This window comes from Neolamprologus brichardi, chromosome 5 (genome assembly GCF_056152115.1).
Source record: "Neolamprologus brichardi isolate AB-2024 chromosome 5, ASM5615211v1, whole genome shotgun sequence".
Taxonomy (NCBI): Eukaryota; Metazoa; Chordata; class Actinopteri; order Cichliformes; family Cichlidae; genus Neolamprologus; species Neolamprologus brichardi.
This window is the reverse complement of record NC_142108.1, coordinates 2,083,348-2,100,975: the sequence shown is the minus strand read 5'-3', so window position 1 is coordinate 2,100,975 and position 17,628 is coordinate 2,083,348. Positions and strand designations below refer to the sequence as shown.

Here is a 17,628-nt window from a genome sequence, read left to right as displayed (position 1 = left end):
TATTCAAGACAATTTAATGAGGTTTACACTAAAGAGAAGTGAATATGATGCTGCTGATGGCAGCCTAGCATAAGAAAGCAAACCAACCCTGTCCAAAGCAAGTTACACAGTTCACTTACCAGCATTTCTAAAGCTCAGGATGCGTCATGTAATATTTCTAAAATAGAGAATGGAAGAAGTTGGCTGGAGCATATTCGAATATATATGACTTTATAATTTAACAAATAAACACTAGAAAAGTGTATTCAGAATTCATCTGTACATGACTGAAAAGTCTGCTGTGGAGCTACAATCTCTAACGTGACGTGAAATCTCTGGTCAGACTGACTCCACTGTGACTGATATTTATCTTGCTGTACTAAAGCTGCAATAACTTGCGTGTTTACCTTTTTTTACTGTAATTAAATTGAGAGAAAAATGAGTTCTGAAAAATGTGTTGTAAAACAAAAAAGTAAAAAAAAAAAAAAAAAAGTCTGTTGTGATTGTTCCTGCACTGCCTGTCTCTTCTATCCTCATCTCAGTCTGGGTTTGGGGCTTCAGGCTTCCAGATAAAGCAGACTCTGGCTCCTGGCTCTGTGCACCGTTAACAGATCAGCTGTGGACCCTCCAATTCAAACATGCTTCATTCTAAGTCATGTGTTCTTAATGATTCCAGGGTATACTAAATTGGAGTAGGGTATAAGCATTTCTAGCAAAACATTCATGAAATAATATTCTGTGAAATAGTTGTAGAAGTGCAACACATTGTCTTAGCTAAGTAACTGCTTTGTGTGTTATCTGTTTCAAAGTATTTCATCTTTTGTTTTTGTTTATTTGTGTATTGGGATCCTCTTTAGGTCAAACCACAGCAGTTGCTAGTCTTTCAAACCATAAACCAAGAAAGAGCAGTGACTTAGGCAGCACTGAGTTACATCGTGTGTGTAGAGATGCAGCTTTGTGAGGTGGTTTACCTCAGTTTGAATTATGCTTTGAAAACGGTCTTAAATTACTAAACTGAAGTTGCATGTAGGATAATTCAGTACTTGACATGGATATTGGAGCTGATTGGCTAATGGCCGATGATAACATTGCTTTCATTTAGCACAAAAGTAAAGAATATGGTTTAACTATATTGCCTTGATCCATTTGATAAGGATCCTACATGGAGTTTTCTTGACTGAAGATGTCCCGGTGCCTTCTCTCTGTTCCCTCTCTTGGACGTTTAAGCTTCACTATCCAGGACAATGCACCGTTCATACACTGCAATACAGTTTTAACATGTTTTTGCTAAACACAGAATGTTTCTTTGAACTCACCCGAACTTGGAAAAGCAATAACATTCAGCATGTTTGGAGTTCTTTCAGGTTGCAGTTTTCCCTGCTGGTTTATAAAGACGCAGGAGAGAAATCTGCTGAACTTTAAGAGGTGCAAAACAAATCACAGCAGTGATTCTGTGGAACTCTCTTACTCAAAGTGAAACTGCTGCAGCTCAGTGTCAGCGTCACATTACTCAAGAATGCGTCTGTGCTGCCATCCAGTGTCTGTCCGGAGTACTGCAACAGGGATATATTGTAAACATCACTTATTATTTGAGCAGTTGATATGAAGGTTTTTCACACCTATGCCAGGTTTCATATGACATCACCAGTCAAGTAAAACAGAGACATGGGTGTTTAAAGTGAGACGATTCAGAGCTAGGGCCAAATACACATGTTTAGAGAGTGATTGTGGGCACATGTGAAGATTGTCCATCAATGTATTGCTGCTTATCTACTTCAGGGTCACAGGGTGCTGGAGCCTATCACAGCTGTCACAGGGCAAAAGGAATCACAGAGGGGAGATTGTCAGCAACCACATACTTATACATACTCATACCAAAATAATGAATGTATTTAAAGAAAAATAACATTTTGTAACACAGCTTTTTATTTAACCACCCACAGAGTAGACAGTAGCTGGCCCCACATGAAAACAGTGGCTGTTTGATCACAATTCCTCCTTGTTGCTCTGAGAGTCTGGTGCTGAGGTGGAGTCCTTCTTAACTGCTTTTACTGTCTTTTTTGCGGCTGGTTTTGTTTTCTGTTTATCACCCTGCTTCGCTTTTGTTTTTGCTGTCTGTTTTCCATCTTTTGCAGCAGCAGCTTTAACTTTGCCTGTCGTCTTTGCCTTCGTTTGATCTCCAGCTTTAGGCTTTGTTTTAGGCGCAGCTTTGGTTTTAGTGGTTCCTTTACTGGCTGTTTTCGCCTCCCCCGCATCCTTCAGCAGGTCAGTCTGTGCATCGCCCGACGTGTTCAGCTTGAGCTTCTGCTCTCCTACTTCTTTTTTTCTGGCTGGAGCTTCTGGTGGAAGCGGCTGAGACTCGGTTTGCATGGCCTCATTTTTACTGAACTCTGCATCCACTGGTGTAGAAAACATCTTCAGCAAATCCTGAGCCTGGATTCTTTCCTATGGGACAAAAAAAGAAAATGTTTGGGAGACTGCAAAATGAAACAAGGAACAGGTGTGAATCACAAATTTTCTTTGAAGTTGTGCTGGCAGTCAGAAAACATAACATCATTATCTAGAGCTGAGTTTCATATTTCTGCACAGCAATAACTGACTGTGTGCACTGTTTTCATCTTAGGCTGTCTTTATAACTTTGTGGAAATAGTCTGATGCACTAAATCCTGACCCATCTTTCTCCATTTTGGAAGAAGTTGTTGTTTAAAAAGATTGCACACAGACCCAAACCTAAAGCCTATGCATGCTCACATCTGGTTACAGTGGTTTTCCTTACCTTTTCCTCGTGAGCAGGATCCAAGGTGAACCACAGAGCAACAGCACACCTCTGGCCCCGGGTGACAGCTTTGACACCGTGGGGGTTTTCTTTCCCTGCTCCAAAACCAACCACACGACCACACTTTGGATGCACCTCCGCCTTGAGAAGACACACACCACGCAACACAATCAACAGCGATGTGGTTAAAAATGCATTTTTGTTAAATGCACAGTGGCTTTAAAAAGTATTCAGACTCTCTCAGTCAAACCCTGTGGATAAACTTAGCAGTTTGTCCACATGTACACGTAATAATCTATAACAGGAACCTCATTAAAATTAACAGTTTAGATCTCTGTGCAGGTTTTCCACAGGGTGTAATTCCTGCTTTTTAGTTGGGCCCCTTAAAGAAGGTCAAACATCTGCCATGAAGCAACTCCAGTGCTGTCACGACTATTTGATTAGGGTCATTAAAGTGCTGAAAAGTAAACTCTGACCCCATTCTCTGATCTCTGCCTTCTAGAGCAACTTCAGGTGTCTATAGTTAGAGCAATAGTTAATGTCAGTGTTTTTAAGTGCATATTTCACTTTACATCAAATTTAATACTAAATTTGCAAAAGACGTGCACATCAAGTGCTCCTTAAAAGTAAGCACATTAACGTGAGTTCAAAATGTGCACCCTACATGATCCAGATGTGTTTATTAATGTGAAAGGCCTTGTAATTGTCTCGTATATGCCATTTTCACAGGTAATTATAGGTCTAAATCAGCGGTCCCCAACCCCCGGGCCTCGGACCGGTACCGGTCCGTGAGTCGTTTGGTACCGGGCCGCGAGAGTTGAGGCTCAGGTGTGAAATGTGTGGTTTTCAGGGTTTTTACCGGTTTTCAGCGTTATTTTGTTATTGTTTTTATTGTTTACTCGGTTTTCCTGGGTCTTTTCACGTGTGTTATGAATAAATCTTTTTTTCGGTACCGGTACTAGTTTTATTTTGTTGTATTTATCCGCGACACCTTAAAGGCCGGTCCTTGAAAATATTGTCGGGCATAAACCGGTCCGTGGCGCATAAAAGGTTGGAGACCGCTGGTCTAAATTAACCACTTGCCGGTCCTATGCATCAGGGATTTTTGTATTTTTAGGTGCAACTGTTAATAAAGCTAATGAATCTAATTAGAATCCTATTACCATGTTTACACAAACTATAGAAAAGCCAAAACAACCAGGCAAATCTAAAATAGTGTAGAGGGGGAAATAGCAAGATTATGTGCTGAAATTCCCATGGTGACCCATCCAAGCTGAATTTTAGACAATTTCATACTTTTATTAAATGTGCGAGACTTTTCATTGTGAGGTTTTCTTAAAGGACATCTTTTTGTTTTACAGCATTCCTCCTCACTTCAGCCCACTGTCATTTTCCGTAACAGCGAGAGACAATCCCACCAAGGAATCGTGATCGCTTTAAGATTTAAATGCCGTTAGCAAAATACAGCCGGACTGCCAACTCTATAAAGAGTCCAAGAGGTCCCAAACTTTTAAATTTCACAAAAACTGAGACCACCCAACGCTTTACCCTTTCCAAAGGTCTACAGAGAGTTCCTTGGACTTCATGGCTTGGCTTTGCTCCGGGCATAAAGAGTTATTTGTGGGACTTTTACTCCTTATGGAAACACAGCACAAGCTTACAGTTAAAGCACATTTACAGCCTGGGACAAACACATGTTTGATCCCTATGGACAGTTTCCCCATCTAGGATAGGGTTAGAGATGGGATAAGGATAAGCAGTAGAGAATGATTGAAACAACTCTGACTGGGGTGATTTTTTTTCATAACTCTTCCATCCATAGCCAGTCAGAGTTTGTTTTACTAGTGTTTTATTCAGCAATAAATTGCAGATATACACACAGTTTATGGATGCTGCTTGCTAACCATTAACTTAACTTAGCATTAATAAATCAAAAAAAACTAATAAATAAAAACGTTTGGAGGCAGCTAAAATAAAGCAGTCTGAAAGAAAACTTTACAGTTTTAAAAAAGAAAGGAAAAAACATCAGATATATATTTACCGTCACTGTTTTGGCATCAAGCTCTGTGAAAATGAACTCTCCTCCTCCAAAGTCCTCATTCAAATAAAGGATGGCACTGCAGGAGTGAGACACCAGGAGGTCAGCCGGTCCTTGTCATCAGGGTGGGTTGTGTAGACAGAAAGTGTGTGTGTGTGTGTGTGTGTGTGTGTGTGTGTGTGTGTGTGTGTGTGTAACCATACCTGTAGTCTCTGTAAGTATATGCAGGAGGTTCCTTTACACACTCGTTGACCTCAGAAACCAGCACACAGTTGTCGGCGTGGACGGGGTGACTCATGTCCTTACGGCCGTCCTGCTTCTCTGAACAAACAGGAGCACAGAGAGAACATTTGGACAATTTAGGCCCAAAAACTTTGTAAAAACAATTAGCAGCTAGCTGAGAATTCAACAGCTAAATATGTTTATTTGTGTATTTATTGTCAGGAGGTAGTGGAGACCAAAATGGTACTGAATTCAGTATATTTTACTGCACTAACTTCAGTTATTACATCACAGTTACAATTTTGTTGCAAGCACCGTGAGGCAACTGTTATTGTGATTTTGTGTTACATAAATAAAACTGAATTTTACTTGTGTTCTAAGGTTCTTCTCTACAAAGTTGTCTGCATGCTGGGTAGATAAAAATCAAACAAATATGCGTTTTTCTTCCTGCCACTCGTGCTGCAGTCTGCTGATTTTATGTCTTGATGCATGCACAATCACCTAAGTAAGGAAAATCCCAAAAGGTTTCTGTTCATCTGGATGTAGCATTTTCAGTGGGAGAAACATTTCGTCACTCATCCGAGTGACTTCTTCAGTCCAGGACTTTGAAGTAACAAACTAAATCTCTGTTTGTCTGTCTGCCAGCTCTACGATGAGGAGTTGAGCAACCAAACACATGGCACAGGTGCATCTTAGACCCCTGAAAGTTGTTATCTATGTAACACATTATGATGTTACCATGTTGCCTAGCAACCACCAACCAACTGCCACTTACCTGTCTAACCATCATATGATTTTTATTTCACAACAGTAGCATCTAATTTATATTGACAAAAATCAACTATTATTAGATATACGATATGTTACAATGGCATCACGTTACTTGGCAACCACCTAACAATGGTCTACAGTGACATTTATATAGTAGCGCGGGGCAGGACGGGCATGTCCTAGCAGATCTAACAGATAAACGAGATCATTTGGGAGGGTTGGGGAAAAAATGACACACTGTCAGTGGTTAGCTTACCATCGATGGCAGAGCGACAGACCAGGTGGGAGTATGTGAAATAGAGTGGAGTGTCCAGACGGAAGTAGGACTCTAAGACCTTCCTCACTTTCTCACTGAGGTCAAAGAACAGACGAGCGCTCTTCAGAGGGACCTTCCCCTCCTGGCCAAGCTGTGAGAAGCAGAAAAACCATGTAAAAGCCGGGACAAGGAGGAAAACAATGTTGAGTCTGTTTTTATATAGAACTATAAATACAAAAGTGTTCCAGGAAAGAGCATCTTCCCTCTAAAGAGAACACGTCTTAGGTTTGCAAAGCTCCAGGTTCTTTGGACAGACAAGACCAAAGTGGAGATCTTTGGCTAGAATTCCCAGCGACATGTTGGGAGAAAACCAAACACTGGCTATCAGCACACGCACATCGTACAAAGTGTCAAGCACGGTGGTGAAGGGGTGGTGATTGGTCCATGCTGTGAATAAACGAATGCCTGCAAACCTCAATCAACTGAAGCAATACTATAAAGAAGAGTCGGTCAAAATTCCTCCACAATCATGTGAGATGCTGATAAAATAATACATCAAACAATTACGTCAAGTTATTGTTGCTAAATATAATTCTACAAGCTACTGAATCAACAGTTTTTCACAGGACTGAATTATGTCGTGAAAAAGTGATATACTGTCAGGTTCTAAGTAGGGATGCACCGATACCGGTATCGGGTATACTCGTACTCGTTAAAAGTCCCCCGATACCGGGAACCGATACCACGGTCTGAGACCTGTCTATGTTTGAGTGGCATGTAAGGGGTTAATCACAGGCCCCGAGTGCCCGCCCCTAGGCCCCGGCTGCAGCTCAGAGTGGGGAGAAGGCGAGGCGAGACAAGTCAGCCGTGTGGAACTATTTCAAAGTGAACGAAGACGCGACAACAAAGGCGGACTGCAAATTGTGCTCAGCGAAATTTTCCAGAGGAGGCTCTAAAGGTAGCGCATTTAACACAAGTAATTTAATCAAGCACCAAAATCCCAACACAACAACGAGTACAAAGAGTTTACCCACGCTTATTTACCCACGCTTATTAGCACAGAGGAGCATAGCTGATGCTACAGCAGTGGGACAGAAAATAGTTGGGCATTTTAAACATTCCGCCTTAGCCTACTCCCGCCTCGAGGACATTCAGGGACAGCTCAACCAGCCAATAAAGAGACTGCAGCAGGACGTACAGACGCGCTGGAACAGCACGTATTACATGCTCCAGTCCCTCATTGAGCAAAAGCGAGTGCTGGGCGTGTCCGAGCACGAACTCCCCGACTATCTCACCGCTCACCAATGGGCTCTTATGGAGACGACTGTTGCCACGCCCCCTTTGAGGAACTAACTAAAAAAGTGAGCAGCTACGACGCACTAGCCTCTGATGTCATCCCAGCTGTGACTGTGCTAGTGAGACTTCTAAACAGAGAAACAGACGAACAAATTTAAAATTAAATTTTGTTTTTTTATAATTATTTATTCTGTAATATGCTGCATACAACATGCTTTTCATTTTAAATAAATGTTCTTAATTCCAAACTAGTCCCTTGTTTGTTTGTTTTTTGTGAAATTATAGGACTAAAGCTGTTACCTGCAAATTTAAATCATGTTTTTATTAAGTACTCGGTATCTGTATCGGCGAGTACTGAAATGCAAGTACTCGTACTCGTTTCTAAAAAAGTGGTATCGGTGCATCCCTAGTTCTAAGTGATCGTTCCTCTCTGTGTAGACAATAACTGACCAGTGTTGCCAACTCCTCAGCAAGGAAAATCGCTATTGGTTGTCCTAAAAGTCGCTAGAAGTCGCTAAATGACGTCATCACCTAATTTGCATAATTGGTCATGCTAATGTAATTGTAACCTACGCTGCTGGAGAGAGAAATAACATCGTGGACGAGACATAAAGTGAGCAAAAAACGTCCTAAATGCATTTAGAATTTATTTAGAACTACAAATTAAATTTCTTTTAGCAATTATTGTTTTTTGTAATGTCTTTCACGTCTTTTTTTAGCGACTTTTTTTAGAAAAAAAGTCGCTAGGAGGTCTGAAAACTCGCTAAATATAGCGACAAAGTCGCTAAGTTGGCAACACTGTAACTGACGTGTTGAGTCACACGTGTCGTTTTGGATCCTACTATTTAATTACCTCAAACAGCTGGAACCAATAAGCATCAGGTAAGATTTACAGGTGAGTCTCTATATTAACCTGCTGCAAACATGTTTATTCTCATCCGCCAACTCGAGCACATAACCTATATGTTCTGTTGTTTTGATGCTGAAATGTGGAAAAAGTCTGCTGTTAGACTAAAAAACGTATTTTCTGTTTCCGCATAAAGAACTGGCTTTGATCTTTTCCGTAGCTATGATTAAAGGTAAAGTCTGTGCTTGTGTTGGCATCTCTTATTTGGAGGTTTCCTGTTAGTCTGCTTTATAGACCTTGACAGCCTTCAGGACGGTGACTCCCTGGTACATCTCGCTGGGGGAATGTGGGGATGGTCGTCCTCTGTAGCCATCGCCTTTTAGAGCAGCTGCCTGTGAAATCAATGCAACGTTAAGCAACTCCTATAACAACCGAGCTGAAAAACACACATACAGGACACGATCAGAATGCAGGTGATGTGAGGAAATCTTTGCTGACACGGACTGAACTTTATTCCTTGGGGCTACTCACGTTGGAGAGACGGTGCAGCTCCCTGCACTCCTCATCCGTGATCACACCGTCCAGCAAAACCCGCTGGGAGCCATTCAGCTGCTTGGATGTCATGGTCACCTTGATGTCACTGTACAGCAGAGCGCCGTCTACAAGATAAGGTCACAGTTAAAGACGTGAGGGTAAAGACTGGTTGTACAAGACTGACATTTTATACCCCGGTTCTCTGAAACGCTCACCTTCCTGTGGCACTATGATCTTGGTCATTTCTGAAGAATCCTTCTTCTTTTCCTCAACCAGATTCTCAATCTCCTTCATCAGGTTTCCTATCTCCTCTGTGATCCTCGCTGCAGTCTCCCTCTCAGCCCTGAGACACAGCAACACACACGCAGATAACAACACTGACTTTAAGTGCACCTTCATGCTCGACCTGCGCGCGTGTGGCGGTGCTCTTAGTCTTACTTCTGTTTCTCTCTCAGTTTCTTAGGCATGACATCGTCGGGGGTCCACGAGTCCTTTAAGCAAAAATAACAGAGAATTCAAAGATCACATTTATTTATATCCCAGCATATAGCGTCATAAGTAGTGCAGAATGTGGTGAGATGTAAAATGAGTTACACTTACCGGATCTACAAAAGTGATTCCAAAGGCTTCATAACCAAAGTAGAGGAGCTCTTTCTCCAGGAGCGACTGCTGAATGTACCGTTTCACCACCTAGGGATTACAAGTCAGCAGCAGCCTGTAACCTTGGAGTCATTTTTGACCAGGATATGTCCTTCAACGCACATATTAAACAAATATGTAAGACTGCTTTCTTCCATTTGTGAAACATCTCTAAAATTAGAAATATCCTGTCTCAGAGTGACGCTGAAAAACTAGTTCATGCATTTATTACTTCCAGGCTGGACGACTGTGATTCATTATTATCAGGATGTCCTAAAAACTCCCTGAAAAGCCTTCAGTTAATCCAAAATGCTGCAGCAAGAGTCCTGACAGGGACTAGAAAGAGAGAGCATATTTCTCCTGTTTTGGCTTCCCTTCATTGGCTTCCTGTTAAATCCAGAATTGAATTCAAAATCCTGCTCCTCACATACAAGGTCTTAAATAATCAGGCCCCATCTTATCTTAATGACCTTGTAGTACCATATCACCCTATTAGAGCACTTCGCTCTCGCTCTGCAGGCCTACTTGTTGTTCCTAGAGTATTTAAAAGTAGAATGGGAGGCAGAGCCTTCAGTTTTCAGGCCCCTCTTCTGTGGAACCAGCTTCCAGTTTGGATTCGGGAGACAGACACTATCTCTACTTTCAAGATTAGGCTTCAAACTTTCCTTTTTGCTAAAGCATATAGTTAGGGCTGGACCAGGTGACCCTGAATCCTCCCTTAGTTATGCTGCGATAGATGTAGGCTGCCGGGGGATTCCCATGATGCATTGAGTTTTTCCTTTCCAGTCACCTTTCTCACTCACTATGTGTTAACAGACTTCTCTGCACTGAATCATGTCTGTTATTAATCTCTGTCTCTCTTCCACAGCATGTCTTCATCCTGTCTTCCTTCTCTCACCCCAACCAATCACAGCAGATGGCCCCGCCCCTCCCTGAGCCTGGTTCTGCCGGAGGTTTCTTCCTGTTAAAAGGGAGTTTTTCCTTCCCACTGTCGCCAAAGTGCTTGCTCATAGGGGGTCATATGATTTCTTCTCCTTTATTTTAGTAGGAACAAATTGGTCTGGGCTTTTTTTTACAATGATTCTGATGGACGCGTGTTAGTGGTGATGTATGCATTCAAAGAGCAAATCTGTGTTGTGCTTGTTCAGCTTCTGTTTTATCTCCTGTGCTTTTGTAGCATTTTTTGATTTGAGGGTGTTTTCTTAGGCTGCAGTGTGTTGGAGCTCATGCAGCTCTGCTCTCATGGTGCACACACACCGTCAGGCTGTGGATACAGGTGTCTGGATGTGTAATAATACATCTGCATCTACCTTTGGAGCCTTTATATTCTAAAACACAGGCCACAGGCCGGAAACCTCCACCTGGGAAATAATCACTTAGTCATTAGTAGTGATGGATAACCATAATAACCCACTTTAAATAGTGTGTTATGTGGACATTTAGGGCCCAGGGCAGCTCAAATCTTTTTTCAGAATCAGCAAACAGTTATGTGCTTAGATCACCACCAGAGCCTTTTTTTAATGTGTCCCTGAGTACACGTGAGTGCTGATGAAGACCATTTTTCTGCCACCACACTTTGTTCAGGCTAATTTACTGCTGGTCACTAAGGATTAAGATAACACACTGCTAAGAATAACTGCACTCGCGGTGAGGTTGAAGTAGAGGTCGAAAGCCTCTGTTAAACACAGTGTAACTGTACCTGTCGGGCTGATATGGCTGCTGCTTTGTCCTCGCCCAGCACGGCAGAGTAATAGTTCAGGTTCTGGTTCATCACCTCGTCCTCAGGGTGGAACAACAGGAAGGTCTTAGCACACTCTATGGCCTTCTCGTACTTCTCAGCTGGAAAGAAAAGACAAAAATCCATGGAATCATGGATGTGAAGAAAAAGGATGTTGTTGGATTTACAGCATATATCCTTGTTCTTAAAGACATCCTGTACCTACAGGGGACCCTAAAGTTACAGAATGGAAGAATTTTATAATAATGATTTATATAGCGCTTTTCAAGGCACCCAAAGCGCTTTACAATTCCACTATTCATTCACTCTCACATTCACACACTGGTGGAGGCAGCTACAGTTGTAGCCACAGCTGCCCTGGGGCAGACTGACAGAAGCGAGGCTGCCATATCGCACCATCGGCCCCTCTGGCCAACACCAGTAGGCAGTAGGTGAAGTGTCTTGCCCAACGAGCAGGACAGAGAGCCCGGGGATCGAACCGGCGACCTTGCGGTTACAGCCAAGGTCGCCCCAACAAGTTTTAGCTTAAACGTGTTGTTAAACATTCAAAAAATGAAATCAAATTATGAAGAAAGTGTGAAAATATTTTAAAGACCTTCATTGTGTTACTGCTATATGAAGTTAGTATGCTAAGTTTGGAACAACCACGTGGAAGAACTTATAACAAAAAAAAACAATGTAACAATGATTAACATGACATCTTATAGTTTCAGAATATTTGCCTCTTTGGCAGGTGGCTAAAACAAAACCTGGTGTGATACGGAGACTGGTCAGTGGTCACCTGGTGGTTCAATTCAGTTTTATTTATACAACAACAGTCGCCTCAAGGTGCTTTATATTGTAAGGTGGACCCTACAGTAAAAACAGAGAAAGGACTTTGGTGACAGAGGGAAGGAAAAACTCTCCTTTAACAGGAAGAAACCTGCAGCAGTTCAGAGGTTAAGAGCCTAAACTCTTACAGGACAGGGTTATTTTTCATATTGCTCTTTTAAAGGCTGCCACTAGGGAGAAGTAAAATATAATAATATGAAATTTTACATAAAACGCTGCAATTCTTTTGGTTAATTTTGAAGAAATACATTATAAATACATGAAGTACAAGAGAATGTTCTCTTTTTTATTTACTATATAAATAGTAGGGGTGCAACGATACACAAAATTCACGGTTCGGTTCGATACTTTGGTGTCACGGTTCGATATTTTTTCAATACAAAAAAAAATGTTCATGCCTTTTTAATTTGTCATTTATTAAAATTATAAATATATATTTTAACTCAAAAGTACAGTTTTTAAATTTAATGTTGCTGAAACAACAAAGGGATAAAATAATAAATCTATCTGATCGAGGAATCACTCATCTTTGGAAAAGAGAGTTTATTACAGAGAAATGGCTCTTTCCAAAATAAAAGCTATACTATAGCTTCTTCTGGGCTATATTCTCAGCAGCATATTAAACATATCAGGTCCCCATAAGGAGAATCATGTGCTAACGGCTGTCTAAATGACTCGGGTAAAGTTTGTAGCATGCGTGCTTGTTGTTTTTGTCTGCTTCCACTTGTCTTTGCACGAGGATGATGTCAGCGTAAATGTGCTGTCATATTCGTTGTGTTCCCACTAGTGCTGTCAGCGTTAATCTGAAATGACGTTAACGCCACAACACGGCAAATCTCCGTTAACAAGCTACCGCGGATCGCCTGTGTGTGGGGCTGGACAGCGAGCTAACTGCGCTAACTCACTAGTTCCCATCAATTGAGCATTGCGTGGCACATCCAACATACTGTTTTACTTTTGTCCATGACGCGCTTACCTTCAGGGTCATACTTCACATGAAAACCAAAATAGTTCCAAACGCCAGATCTGAATGAGGGTGGGGGAGGTTCAATTTGCCATGTTGCAACGAGCCTAGCTTCTGTCTCGCTAGCTTGCCCTGCGCTCAGTGAATCTGCGTTTGACTACTCCGCCTAGGCTGCACTGTGGAGCGCAGATCCACTGAGCGCTCGACACAGACAGCATTGTCAGGAGAAAAGTTGATAAAATAAATTTTAAATTTTGTATTGTTCGATACATATGCATACCGAACCGAAAGCACTGTATCGAACGGTTCAATATCGATACGAGTATCGTTGCACCCCTAATAAATAGTTAAAGTATTTAACATATGTACCAAAAAGCTCTTTAAGTCTACAGTCACACAGAACAGTTTTAAAAAATGTGGCATGACCAAAATGATTGCACTTAGTTGCAGTGAGTTGGGCTCTTCAAAGCAGGTTTGGTGCATAAAGACAATGATAAAACAGCAATCACTCTACTGTCAGTGTTGACAATCATGTGCAATAATCTTTTAATCTGTGATCAACTGTAACAAATGGGCAAAAACTGCAAATCAATTGAAAACTAAATACAAAGAAATTCACATGAATTACTTCCATTCAGAGTCCAGCAATAAATGCTGATCTATTATCATATAATATTTGGTTTATTTAAGAGGTAATCTCATTCATGTTAGGTGCAGGTCTGTGTTTTTGCTATTAAAGTCGTCAAACAGATGATCCGTGTATATGAGGCCATAGTTTAGACTTCTTTTCTGCATTGTTGCTAAGGACAGTGGATGCAGGCACACCTGACTTATAGAAAGCACTGTGACACTCACTGTTGTAGTAGGAGAACTGCAGGTAGTTGAAGTGTGAAGGCAGGAAGTCCTCAAAGGGCTTGTCTCTGCCAGCAGTTAAGGCCAGCTCCACAGCACAGTGCTGCTTACAGCTCAGCACCTGCAGGTAGTGGTCTGAGGGACACAGACACATTTATACAAGTATTTATAGCACATGCAGCCTATTTTTCATATTTGCCATACAAATGTCTCCCTTGCATGCAGCTTCACATCAAATTCTCAGCTCTGTTGGAATCTTTAGTGCTCACAAGCCAAGGATATGCTGCCTCACCACTCATACTCTGGAACAGGTCTGCACTGTACTCCATGTAGTTGTATCCATCATAGTCGTAGGCTCCCTCACACAGAACTCTGCACTCCTTATCAGCTATGAAGTACTCATCTACGGCTGATTCAAAGTGTTCAGCCGCCAGGATGAAGGAGTCGTCACTATAGGAGCTCTTTCCCAGCAGAAACTGGGCCTGAAGAGAGAGGGCACATCACAGCTACTGCAACAGTCAGCTTCATCTGTTCAAGGTCAGTCAGGCAGACGAAGGAGTTTAAATCTTTCTGCTTGAATCATCGTTAGAGACTGCATCATGTGGCAACGTGTAAAGAAAAATGCCCTCCTTTCTTCTCGTCTGTTTTCCCCTCCAGCTGATTATGACTTCTCTCCCTGAGCCTGGTCCTGCTGGAAGTCACTTCCTATTAAAAGAGAGCTCTTCCTTCTCGTTGTCACCAAGTGCTAGTTCACAGGGGATCGTCTGACTGTTCCTTAATTTGACTTAACTGACCAAACTAATGAAATGTCAATAAAAATAAACTGTAGATAAATTATAGACAATCAGCAGAGGATGAGGCTACAAGAACATAACAGCATTATCAAAGACGGAGTTTGCTTTCACCATGTGTGGCCTGGCCTCCAGATCTTTGAAGTCGTCCTCCTGTACTCCTGCCATCATCCTGTAGTAGTCCAGATTCTGTCTCATCTCCATGTGATCTGGGTTGGCCTGGAAAAACGTGTTGGCAGCTGCTACTGCTTTGGCCAGCTTATTGATCTGAAAGGAAGAAGAACACACATACACAAGCTTATTTTCTATTCTATTTAATTCAACTGGAAAACTCGTGCAAGCTAACATGGTATCAAAATATCTCATGTAGGCACAGATACATTAACAGTTAGTTAATGTATTAGTGGAATACATTTAATCTACTCTGATTTTACCTTTGTTTTGGTGCACTAAGCCCAGTAGTTGCTCTTTACTTTCCAAATGTTAGCTAGTTAGCTAACTATATACACCAGTCAATATTGATCCTGACATATTGAGACGTCAGTAATGTTCACAGACTATTATTTTAACTAATTATGTTACATGTTACATATTTATGTTTAATCGTTCTTATCGTATGTTTTGTACAGGTACTTCAGGCGGTGTCTGTCAACTTTCACTCGCTTTTATTTTGGGGGTAATTAATCTGCTATAAATGATTTTGATACAATATCATTTTAAATCTACACATTTTTTGGTCAGGTTACCCATAAGGGCCAAACTGTTATCTTTACATTTTCTGGGGTGGATTTCAGTTTACTCTTTACTATCTGAAACGCTAACGTTTAGGCAGCTCAGTAGGTAGAAAGACTTAAAAGATTCTTTGGCAAGACTGAAGCCCAGGTTTTCCCCGATGCATCCATCACAGTGTAACTTTGATCATGGTAGGTTAAAAGTATTTAGGCATAGGAAAAATATCCTTGTATAAACAGAAACTGAGACTTTTAGTAGGAAAGGGCTTTGATTGCTGAGAGTAGTAAAGCAATATAGTACCAGTCCTATTTCTCAGATTTTAAAAAATTTCAAAAGTTCAGAATATATATTACAATGAAATCACAAGTAAGTGAATCGTACTAATGTAAGGCCAGACTGAACTGCCCAAGTTGCAGTTGTGTGGATTTAGTGGGTTACAAAATAGTCTAACAACCTAACAACATCCTAAAAACAACCGAACTTGAAAACAGGAAGCCATTTTTTCTGGTTTTCCTGCAGTGGTACATCATACTCATAGGTAAGCATAATACAGCACTGTGCAATAGTCCTGAGCTATCCCTCATTTCTTTATGAGGCTTTTTTGAAGTGGTTTCGAGCAGCAGGTCTCCAGACCTTTCCAAGGTTTTCTTTAGACATTGGCTGCTTTTTCACACATTTTCACTCTCATAAACACAACATTTAGTCCCACTCGTTTAGTTGAATCTACAAAAAATGGCAACAATAACACAGTTTGACAGATGTAAAAATAGTATTTTGCACCAACAAGGTTAATTCCCCAAAAGATGAAAACCTGGTAGGCAGTTTTTAGGGTACTTTAAAAAACTGATGAATGTTCCTGAAGAGGCCCGGAGAACTACTCCTGAAAACTACTTAAAGATATGATTTTTTTTTTTTTTTTAAAGTCCCCAAGAGAGTTCAGGCTCTGTGGTAGAATAAAGATGGTCATACTAAATACTGAATTTCAAATTACACAAACTCATTATATTATATACCACTTTTCCTTATGTGTTTGCTCAGCTCACTGAATAACTGCACCTACTTCTTCCTTGAAGTATATGAAGAAATGAGTCGTGGCTTGAGACTTTTGCACAGTACTGTATGAGTTATGACAGCTCTATGACTTTCTGATAAAAACTAACTTTAACATTTTCTTCAGCCTGAGCTTTTAGGGGCCAACTTCCTGTTTGACGTTTGTCCCGCACACCTCTGCCATGTCACACACAGTTTCATAGAAAATATTTTTCATCAGAGCAGAAAATAAATCCTTATTTTCACACTAACCCATTCATCTTTACGCCCCCTAACTTGCTTAGTTGGAAAAATATCTTGTTAAAAACGAATTTAAGTCTTCAAAAAAATAAGAAAAGAAATAATTGTTAGCCCCTACTTATTTCACAGATGAAGCGTTTGTGGTTTGCCAGCAGGAGCTTTTGAAAATAAAATTTTAGGCCTTTAAAGCGCTCAATTTCACGTCCTAACGTCACACCCCGCAGAAGCTGACTCCACCTTAAGACGTGGCATGGTTGTCTTGGTTTTGGGGGGTTGGGGCAAAACAGTAATGTGCTCCACATCAGCTCTAACTTACAGGCTAAAAAAGAATCAGTGCTAAAGTTTCTACTGTCCTAGCTCGCCTAGAGCAAAGCGAGCTTGTGTGCAGTGAGAGACAGGCCACACTGCAGCTGCCAGCATCGTCTTCTACCTTAAAATACGCCACTTGTAGGTAATTATATGGGCTCCTCTTCTTGAACTCCAGCTCTATTTCCTCGCTGACGAGATGCAAACTTGGTGCGCCGACTTTCTCAGTTTCGCAGGAGTTCACACAGTCGGCCCGCTTCAGGATTTTCTGGAAGAAGCCCAGGTCCTCCACAGAGCCGGTCCCCGGTATGGGAACTCCCAACCCGGCCAAAGGCTCGCCGAAAGCGGTCTGGTTGGCGCAGCTCTGGCGGCACTGAGCTTTAACTTTGCGCAAAGTGGCTTTGTTTTTGAGAGCCTTCTCCATGTTCAGAATCACCGATAACCAGTCCCCCTTATAGTAAGCTTCCACCGCCGTGTCGAAGAGGAAATCATAAGGCTCCAAAACAAAGTGGCTGCTCACTTCAGTGTCCGATGTGCACGCAGGCACCACGACAACACAGAGGAATGTGAGCGCATAACGGAGCTCCATGGTGGCAAAGTGTCAGGGCTCTGCAGCGGGACCTGAGCCTGGACCTGTGGCCGACGACGAGCCGGTACGCAGAGAGAGGTGTTACTACTCCTTTCTCCACCAGGAGCTTGACTGGAGGTGGGATTTGAGCGGCGGAGCCCCCCTCGGCAACACCCCCACCCCTCATCCTTAAGCATA

At 41.7% G+C, this 17,628-nt stretch overlaps 1 protein-coding gene across 1 annotated transcript; it reads right to left on the bottom strand.

Annotated features, from left to right (window-relative positions):
- Positions 1–1,887: 1,887 nt before the first annotated feature.
- On the bottom strand, positions 1,888–17,569 carry p3h1 (prolyl 3-hydroxylase 1). Its single transcript, XM_087840487.1, has 15 exons — positions 16,987–17,569; positions 14,649–14,801; positions 14,036–14,225; positions 13,747–13,878; positions 11,058–11,197; positions 9,320–9,409; positions 9,158–9,210; positions 8,935–9,062; positions 8,717–8,844; positions 8,482–8,577; positions 6,043–6,193; positions 4,997–5,114; positions 4,797–4,872; positions 2,756–2,896; positions 1,888–2,424 (listed from the first exon to the last, which is right to left on the bottom strand). The coding sequence occupies exons 1-15, from the start codon at positions 17,449–17,451 to the stop codon at positions 1,966–1,968; spliced, it is 2,520 nt and encodes an 839-aa protein (XP_087696613.1). The 5' UTR covers positions 17,452–17,569; the 3' UTR covers positions 1,888–1,965.
- Between the last annotated feature and the right edge of the window lie 59 nt (positions 17,570–17,628).

Bases quoted from the DNA above. Each gene is read 5' to 3' on its own strand.
- p3h1 (XM_087840487.1), bottom strand. From the start codon at position 17,451: ATGGAGCTCCGTTATGCGCTCACATTCCTCTGTGTTGTCGTGGTGCCT. The intron at 8,845-8,934 runs GTGAGCGTTTCA...CTTATCTTGTAG, and splicing joins GATCATAGTGCCACAGGAAG to ACGGCGCTCTGCTGTACAGT. The intron at 8,578-8,716 runs GTGAGTAGCCCC...TTGATTTCACAG, and splicing joins AGCTGCACCGTCTCTCCAAC to GCAGCTGCTCTAAAAGGCGA.